Source organism: Galeopterus variegatus, unplaced genomic scaffold (assembly GCF_000696425.1).
Source record: "Galeopterus variegatus unplaced genomic scaffold, G_variegatus-3.0.2 Scaffold13295, whole genome shotgun sequence".
NCBI classification, from domain to species: domain Eukaryota; kingdom Metazoa; phylum Chordata; class Mammalia; order Dermoptera; family Cynocephalidae; genus Galeopterus; species Galeopterus variegatus.
In genome coordinates, this window is record NW_007739406.1 from 26,756 (window position 1) to 36,714 (window position 9,959).

The 9,959-nt window shown below is 33.9% G+C and overlaps 1 protein-coding gene across 1 annotated transcript in view; it reads left to right on the forward strand.

The window, feature by feature from the left end:
* Positions 1 to 6,302, forward strand: part of LOC103581541 (anthrax toxin receptor 2) — a gene marked incomplete at its 3' end in the record, with an annotated part of 19,434 nt that extends 13,132 nt beyond the window's left edge. Inside the window, exons 4-7 of the mRNA XM_008563353.1 lie at positions 4,329 to 4,410; positions 4,875 to 4,982; positions 5,172 to 5,240; positions 6,222 to 6,302. Coding sequence (XP_008561575.1) covers positions 4,329 to 4,410; positions 4,875 to 4,982; positions 5,172 to 5,240; positions 6,222 to 6,302 — 340 coding nt within the window. The remainder of the gene's footprint in view (positions 1 to 4,328; positions 4,411 to 4,874; positions 4,983 to 5,171; positions 5,241 to 6,221) is intronic.
* Positions 6,303 to 9,959: the final 3,657 nt, after the last annotated feature.

A 9,959-nucleotide genomic window follows, 5' to 3' on the forward strand; every position in this document is an offset into this window, starting at 1 on the left:
TTTATATATATATATATATAATCTCTTTTCTTTCTTCCTTTCTGGTCTCTACATAAAAATTTTTGACCCTGTTTTCCCCGTGAGCTCTCCTTGGAATCTGGAAGAAAGTAAACTGGATGAGCAAAGTTATATTAACAGAGGAATAACTAATATCAACAGTAACAACAGTAGTAGCTACAATTCCCTTGGTATTTTATTATGTATCCTCACAATGGCCCCATGGGGAAGGTATTTTTATCCCTATTTTGTAGATAAAGAAATAAGGCTGAGCTTGGAATGAATCCATGTTCTCTTTGTCTATAACCTTTTATGCTGACCTTGATCCATACCATCCCCAAAACTGTATTTACAATTTGAGATTATCCTATTTACCCAAAACTCTCAGATACAGAACTGATGGACAAAATAAGAAAGAGAAAGAGCATTCTAACAACACAGGACGATTATTGAATTAGGTTAGACCAGAGGTTCTTAGTCCCTGCTGAACAGTAGAATACTCTGGGGAGTTTTAAAAAATAGTGCTAACTCCAACCCCATCACAAACTAGTAAATTAGAATCTCTTCAAATAGAGTACAGAAGAGATATTTTTTAAAGACACTCAGGTGATTCCAATGTACGGCCAGGGTAGAGAACTACAGTGCATCTGTAGAAATGTGTGAGAGTAGCCCTTGGACTGTGCAAGTCATTCTTACATAACCATATAGAATCACAATGTTCACTTGTGGTTGGTGCTCAACAGGTGGGTATAGACTGGTTGAAATCTGGAAAGTTAAGATGATGTGCATTGGGAAGTTCAAGTACTATCCAGATACATTGTATAAAGAAAAAGTAGGGGGTACGTAAAATACAATTATGCCTTCATTGTTAGTTGGGCAAGTCAGAATTCTCTACAAACCATTTTATTATGGCACTATTTCAACATATCTTTATTTTAGTTATGATGTCATGCACACCTTTCACAATCCCAGTTGTTTTGTGGATGGAGAAAAGCCACTGATACAGCATAGCACATGGCAGTTGTGATTACTAGCTTCCCTTCCTTGCCCTGCCCTGCCCTGTTATACAGAGAAATTTGAGAGATACTAACAAAGCTGAAAGTATTAATTTCACAGATTAAAAAAATGAGACTGTGTGTTCGCCTCCTCTCTCTCTCCCTGTCTTCCTCTCCAGTTGATTATGGAGTTTGGTCTTCTGATTCTCAATTTAAAAAACAGATGTTTAATATATACCATTTTAATTGTTTATATCCTGCTAGGAAGTATTTGAGGTTGCACAGAGTATTATAATATTTCAGAAAATTAATGAAATATAAAATGAAAAGTTAAGATCCTGGAAAAGAGGATAAACAATATAATAACCATTGTAATTTACCAGAATTTGGGAATGAGTAAGAAATTTACTGTGGGCTTCCTGGCAGGGCAGGAAATAAAGTTTACGTAGTTGCAAATAGCAGAAAGGAGGAAGTGTACAGCAACTACTCGGAGTGACAAAGAAACTTCTGCTATGAGACCTTATAGGGGAAACTTCTGCTATGAGACCCATTGCTTGTCATGATAGCAGTATCCTTGACAATAGTTTCACAACAAATACTGAAGTGGTTTCAATATTGCTATTCCTTATAGTTGAAGATATAACGTTAAAGCCAAACTCAGTGAAGCTGATCTTCTAAGATGATGTTGTATTTGAGCTTATAACAACCATTTCTTCTTTTTTTAAAAATCATTTCCCCACTTGCTGTCCTTTAACCTGCTACATCATTTTGCTTTTCCCCAATTAACCATCTACCAAAAGGAAAACTTAAACTTATTTTTATTTGCTTGGGATCTTTCAAAGGCCTGAGATCTACTCTTTCTTATTTTGGCTTCCATTTTCACTAGAGTGACACCTTGTTGATTGAGGAGAGGCTGACAGACTGTGTAATTACTCTTGAAGGAGAACAAGACCAGGACTCCTCTGCGTTGATGCTATTGGCTATGGGCAAGGAGCTATTTTCTCCAATGGCTATGCAGCTGCAAAAGTAATAACAGGATCAGTACCCTTTAGAATATTAGGGTGGCAGGTATAGGTATAGGTAGAGAACCAAGAAGTGCTCTGTCTCTTCCAATAAAATAAGCTAACAGAGACTCACCCTTCCGAAAGACTCTGATGTTGGCAAGTTCCTTCAGCTTAGGGTCTTCTGCTGGTGTTATCTGGTTCTGAGAAGTAAGGGTGAGCTGATCTGAACTGAATGGAGGCTATTTTTACCACGCAAAATATGTTTGAGTAAACTTGCATTTCAGTTGTCTTTTCATTTCCCTTTTGGCAGCAAACTTATTAATGCTTGAGGACACACTGCCACTCATTTCTGGGAAGCACCAAATATTTGGGTTTTTATCTGCAGTCAGACAGAATCAATTTCAAGTTGTTTCTGTAGATATCAAACATAAATATTTAGATAAAACAAGCTTATAAATCATGTAATTTATTCCATCATCTGTGAAGTTGTGAATTTTTTTCTGTGGTAGATTGAAAAATTTATTGAACACTTACTTTGCAAAAGATACTATAATAAGTAATAAATGCAGAGCAGGGAGGTACATTATAAATACGAGATATACTGATACCCCCCCCCCCTGTAAACTTCAAGTCTAGTTGAAAAGTGAATATATTAAATTAAATTAGTTAAATTATTTTAAAGTAGAATATTTTTAAGAGACAACATTTTTCAGTGTAGTAAACGATGAAAATGGGTATGAATAGAAAGCTTGGCGCACCTTAGGAAAGAGAATATAATGAGGTTAGAGAAGGATTTTAAACTAAGCATAAAAGAAATAATCCACATGGTTTGGAAGAGACGATTGAATCAGAAAGAAAAGGGTTAGGCTCATACCTTGAAAGTTGTCCTGTGTTTTCTGGAAGTTTCTTGAGGTGGAGAACATAATAATTTTCCTTACTATACTTATATTAAAATATAATCAAGAAGTTATTTTTAAAATGTATATTAGGCTCTGGTGAATGGCTCATTTATTTCAAGTATTTGAAACAATACTGTAGCATGACAAATTTTTTTTTTTACTATTTTTGACATGTGTTATAATAGCACGTGATGTATTCATACACACACTTATATACATATACATATAAAATTTTGTGTACGAACCTTGTAAGTTCCTTGAGGTTAAGATAATACCTTTTTAATTTAATCTCCTTTATCTACCATCCTCAGTAATAAGGGTGCCCTTTATTTTTTATCTAAAGAATTAAAATTCAGCTTACCATTTTCAAATGTAAAAGAATTTTGTATTTAAAAAGGCATTTATTTGCTTCTATTGAAAAACTAAAATTCTGAAAACAGTATCTTAAGATCTCTTCAATATTTTAAATTTAAAAATTTTTAAAAGAAGTTTAGAATTTATTTTGGATAGTTTTGCATCACTATTTTATTTTTCTCTTGATTATTGTGGTTTTATTTATTTTTGAAGGAGTTGGGAATCTATACTTTAAAAACCTGAGAACTGGGTCTTCCCTTGCTCGTACACCCAAAATAGCTCTTAATATTGTAGTCACAGCCTGCTTAGACATACTCCATTGAGACAATGAATTAGTCATGATGAGAAAGATTCTTTTACGGTTTTTCATCTTTTTCTTTCATACTGCTTCTACCAAGAATCTATTATCCTGTTTCATCCATCTATCCATCCATCCATGCATCCATCCATGCATCTATTCATTTCTGTTCTTTCAATTGTTTATCAAATACTATATTAAGTACCTGCTATATTTGAGAGGATGTGTTTGTGTCCAGATGGGTGAGAAGGTAGCACGAAAAAGAATAAATCTTGAGAGTTATGACTTTGGGAGACAAAAGTAGAAAATGTAATTTCCATAAGTAAGGGTTAAGTAAATGTGCCTTAGGAATTTGCAGATAAAGCAAATTTCCCACTTTTAGGGAGGTGTGGTGAGTGTTTCGGAAATAATTTTTCACTGAAGCTGAGCTACTCAATCCTTGTATTTTTGTGGATGAGTGAAATTATGTTTTACTCCTTACCATTCAGTAAAACAAATATGATTGAAGATGTATGTTCTCAGCTCAAAATGCCCTGAATATGCTCAGCTTATTTAAGACATTATTGGTATTTTTTCTTTTGCAGCTAAAATACAGAAGTTATTAAATACTTATTAAAATGAAAAAAAGTATGAAGAACTATCTGACTTCAAAGTCCGTGTCTTTTCCTCTACAACTTAGTGAAGAAACTTTAGTTGTAATACTGCCATGTTTTTTGAGAAGTGTTTATTGTGATCTTTGCTCATTTTTCTTTTGTTTAATATTATAATACATTATTTTCAGAGGCAAAATCAGCAAAGGCTTGGAGGATTTAAAACATGTTAGTCCAGTCGGAGAGACATATATTCATGAAGGACTAAAGCTAGTAAGTTCTTTTTTAAATTTATAAGAGTGTGAAAGAATGCTTTCTTATTCTGTAATGAAGTTTAACTCTCTAGCAAAGCCCAGAACCCCATTACATATTTATCTTAAAGTTTTTTTTATGTTTTTAGTTGTTCCAAAGAGGAAATATAGAAAGCATTATTTACTGTGGTGGTAAGAAAGCTTTGTATGGCGTTTTGCCTTTTAAGGATTTTTCCATTTTCTCTGTGGTTATATTCCGATTAGTCAACCACAGTTGAAAATCTATATCACTTAAAGCTAGTAGTAACTACTCTATGATGTGAATATATGCATATTTCAAATAAAATGGTTAAAACAAAATACTCTGTCTTAAAAGCTAGTCAGTAATATTTGATTTTGTCAGACTTAGAAATTCAGCTTGATGGAACATGCTGGTTTAAAAGTTAAAATTAAATTGTGAGTTGGATAATTATTCTTCATTTTCAGGCGAATGAACAAATTCAGAAAGCAGGAGGCTTAAAAACCTCCAGTATCATAATTGCTCTGACAGATGGTAAGTTGGACGGTCTGGTGCCATCATATGCAGAGAAAGAGGTGAGTATTGAACTGAAACTGTTCTTTACATCCCACTGTACTGTACTGTGTGTCTCTGCTTGGATAGCTTGATATTTGAATAATTCACTTCTTCCCTCTTGCTCTTTCTCCCTCCCTCTCTCTCTCTCTCTGTCTCTTTCTCTCTCTCACTTTGTCCCTTTTCCACTCTCTGTTTTTCTTTTTGAATAGGCAAAGATATCCAGGTCACTTGGGGCTAGTGTTTATTGTGTTGGTGTCCTTGATTTTGAACAAGCTCAGGTGAGTTACAACAGATCTACAAACTTTAAATCACATAATTTTCTTAAAGATAGTTTAACAAATTCTTTTAACTGATAACTTACTGTGACACTAATCAATTTTTAAAGATTTCTCATAAAAATATTATAAAGACTTTCTATAAAAATGGCTATCTTGAGTTGTAGCTTAACGTCAGGATTTTAATAGGTTTTATTACTGAAAACAAAACCCTAAATTTTTTGAACATTTATTGGATCAGGATTTTAATAGGTCTTATTACTGAAAACAAAACCCTAAATTTTTTGAACATTTATTTGGCTTGGAGAATGAATATGAGATAAACATTTGGATTGAAATGATGTGAATACTCCTCTTTAAGTCAGGATTTTAATAGGTTTTATTACTGAAAACAAAACCCTAAATTTTTTGAACATTTATTGGGCTTGGAGAATGAATATGAGATAAACATTTGGATTGAAATGATGTGAATACTCCTCTTTAACTAAACTAACAAGATTATGATGACAGTCTTAGAATATTTTTTTTTTAATTTAAAATTTGACTCTTAGGTATACAGGGATTTGGGAAATCCAGTTAGGCGAAGGCTTTAACGATTTTTCTAACCAAACCAAATTTTATAAATTTTTGAGAGTTTATATTTTAAAATTGTCTTTTGCTTACAAAATTATTTTACATTTAAATTTTTGCTTGAGCATGGCTTAGTGTCCTGAGTCTCATGCCATTAGCTAGTAGAGTTCTGCACTGTTTTGAGATTGCAACTTGGGGCCAATGTAAATGGGCTATGACTGAGCTCAGTTCATTTCATGGTGACACATTTAGAGTATCACTAATATCCTCACCTTCAATTCTTGACATTGAACACAGGCCACACTGGTTAGTCCTGTGGAGTAATTTTTCAGATAAACATAGCAAACATAATGAAGTTTATAGTGTTGTATGTCTCAGCCACCCATTAATTAAGTTTTCCTCCTTTTTCTAAAGCTTGAAAGAATTGCTGATTCAAAGGAACAAGTTTTTCCTGTCAAAGGTGGATTTCAAGCTCTTAAAGGAATAATTAATTCTGTGAGTATTTCTCTTGGGGGCAGGAAAGGCTCGTAATTTTACATATATTTTAAACTCTAAGAAGTTTCTTACTATCCAGTGAAGGTGGGCATTATCTAGAAAAAAGAGATTAGAAAGACATTTGTTTAGTATTGCAAACACGGTGTAATTCTAAAGATCTGGATTTTGTTTATAAATGAGATTTTGTACTAATTCTTTCACATTGGGCTCTGTGAGCCTGTGTCTGTGATTTGAAGTTTAAGATTTCCATAAACAGTCTCAGACACTTCCACCCTTGGAGCATAGAGTTAACCGTTTGATATCTAGAAAGTTCTATAGGTTTTATAGAAGAAATGTGAAATAAGAATTTAGATGGGAATGTGTGATTATTCCCTCCTCCTAATATGGTATTTCTCAGCTATCAGTCAGGCAACTTGAACCAGTGGCTGAGTTGTTTGACTACTGTTGTTGTTCTTTCCATTTAAATGATTAATAGTGCCGCTGGAGAACATAATATTTCTGTTTGGAATTCAGCTGAGCTATCTCTGGTGATCATTAGAATCTGGGCCATCCTAAACAGAGTGTGCGGAAGGGAAGTGATGACATGCAAAGCAAACTCCTGGGCTTTCACAGCTGAGGTTTATGTTTCATTTTACTGCCTTTTGCTAGAAGCACTAGGAACACTTGATATTAAGTATTTATGATGTTTTGGTAAACACCATCCTAAAATGGAAGTGAATAATATATATTCTCTAGGCCAAAGCTTTTCCTATAATCTTTGAATATTTATTAAAGGAAAAAAAATCTCAGTTTCTTCTAACATTTGCTTCTGGCATTTAAAATTTTCTTTAGAGATCAGGTTTTTCAGAAACACGGAGTGAGATTTATTGCATTTGTTTTTAGTAGCATGTAGGTTTTTTTAAAAGAAAAACTAATGGAACTTTTTAGAGAAAACATGTAATTTGGTTCTATCTCATATCAGTACTTCTGGTAGACAAACCAAATGTAAATGCAGAATGAAACAAAATTCAATTATTTTAGGAGTTTGTGTATATTACCAAGTTTACTTTTTAGGCAACACTTGCAATGTAAAAAAAATATGCAATAATTTTATACTCAGGATAAATATTCTACAACTGTAATTTAAGTTTTAAAATGTAGAAAAACAGACGAACAATACAAAAGGAGGGATAATTCGATCCCCTAAGTAAACAAATGAGTGGCTTGTATTTTAAATACAATTTTATTGTGCTTGGAAATTTGCACTTATTTTTATAATTATACTGGCAAGTAGGAAAGACTTTCCTGGATTATTTTCCTGTTGGAGTTGTGTTTTCTGCATATAAAAGGCTTAATTCAGAATTCTTCATGTGATTGATTAACTTTCCAAAACACCATTTTTATGGGTTACGATTACAGATTTCCCTTTCAAGAAATTAGTTGTTGACTACCAGAGGAAATAAAGTTATTGGCGTTGTTTTATCATGTTTGTTTGTTAAATTTCATTTTTGTATTTGTACTAGGGAAACTTTAGAATGTAATTTCTAAATAGTCTTTATTGCCTGAAGTGCTTAATGGACCAGCTTGAGTAAGTTAAGTTAAATATTTGGCGCAAAATTAGGATTTGCTTTGTTTTAGCCACAAATTGCCAATAAAGTCTCTTGAGTTTCATCTGAAGGGGATGATGGGTACAAGCTTTCAGCTAAGTGTAGTTAAGCTTCAGCTATTTTGTCACAAGAGGAGGAGTAAATTATCCTCAGGGAAGCCAGCCCCTGGGGAAAACTGGCAATATTTAGCAGAGCTGGCAGGTAGAAAAAGGGAACAATTACAAATCTAGTCTAGTTAATGGTTGAGATTTTTACCAATGTGATGACAGGTTGGGATTTTTGTCCAATTTCTGGAAATTTAAGGCAATTTAAGTACTTCATCTCTCTTCAAGGGCGGATATTTCTCTACCCCTAATAATACACAAAACCTACAATTCTGCCTTAAATTTGAATTGCACTTTATAGTTACTTAGTACCACCTTAATTTAAAAAGTGTATGTGATCTTTACAACAAACATAGTGTATGTATCACAAGATGAGGGCAGATGGAAGAGAATATCTCTATTCTTTATAATTTACCAGGCTATTGGGTGAAATCGTACAGTGGAATGTATTTACATAAAGCTAAGCAAGTGGAAGAAATTAGAAAATTTAAGTCTTCTAGATATTTGGCACTATGAAGGCAAGATATTTGTTAAATGGATAGATAATATCTTTTCCTGCTTGATGTTATTTAAATACATCTGGTCTCATTAATTGTAGTTGTGTTAATTTCTTTGAAGTTCACCTTTAAGAAAAGTTAACATGGTTTTCTTTCTTCTCCCTTTCCTTTCCTGCTTGATGTTATTTAAATACATCTGGTCTCATTAATTGTAGCTGTGTTAATTTCTTTGAAGTTCACCTTTAAGAAAAGTTAACATGGTTTTCTTTCTTCTCCCTTGCTGTCCCCCAAAATCCAGTGACTGGGATGGTCTGGTCTTTTTAAGGTGTAAGGTATTATATATCATTAAGACATAGTTACACTAGAATGAATTTCTTTTTTTTTTTTTTGTTAAATTTTTATTTTGTCATTATACACTGTATATGATTATTATGGCCCATCACCGACACCTCCCTCCCTCCTCCCTCTCTCCCCTCCCCCCCAAGAATGTCCTTTCCGTTTGCTTGTTGTAACAACTTCATGAAAGTATAGTTGTTATATCTTCTTCCCCACCCTCCCCAGTTTTTTTTTGTGTGTGTGTGTATGTGGTTGAATTAATTTGTTTGGTTTTTTTTTTACCTCCCACCAATGAGTGAGAACATGTGGAATTTCTTTTTCTCTGCCTGACTCTTCGCTCAATATTATTCTCTCAAGGTCCATCCATGTTGTTGCAAATGGCAGTATTTCATTAGTTTTTATACCTGAGTAGTATTCCATTGTGTAGATATACCACATTTTCCGTATCCACTCATCCGATGATGGACATTTGGGTTGATTCCAGCTCTTGGCTATTGTGAAGAGTGCTGCAATGAACATTGGGAAACAAGTATACCTTCGACTTGATGATTTCCATTCCTTTGGATATATTCCCAGCAGTGGGATAGCTGGGTCGTATGGTAGATCTATCTTCAGCTGTTTGAGGAACCTCCAAACCATTTTCCATAGGGGTTGCACCATTATGCATTCCCACCAACAATGTAAGAGAGTTCCTTTTTCTCCGCAACCACGCCAGCATTTATCTTTCAGCGTCTTTTGGATTTTAGCCATCCTAACTGGGGTGAGATGGTATCTCAGTGTGGTTTTGATTTGCATTTCCCGGATGCTGAGTGATGTTGAACATTTTTTCATATGACTGTTGGCCATTTGCATATCTTCTTTAGAGAAATGCTTACTTAGCTCTTTTGCCCATTTTTTGATTGGGTTGCTTGTTTTTTTCTCTTCTCAAACAAAAACTGCGGGAGTTCATCACCACACGACCACCTTTCTTGTGTTTTCTAAGAGTTGTCTTGTCTCTATTATCACCTGTGCCGTAAAATCCTGTCCTTGTGTCTCTTTGTCTGTCCATGTGTTAGCAGACACCCTTTTTATTTTACACTTTATAGTGAATGTCAGGATGAAAAAAACACATAGTAAACATTTCTCATGGAAAAA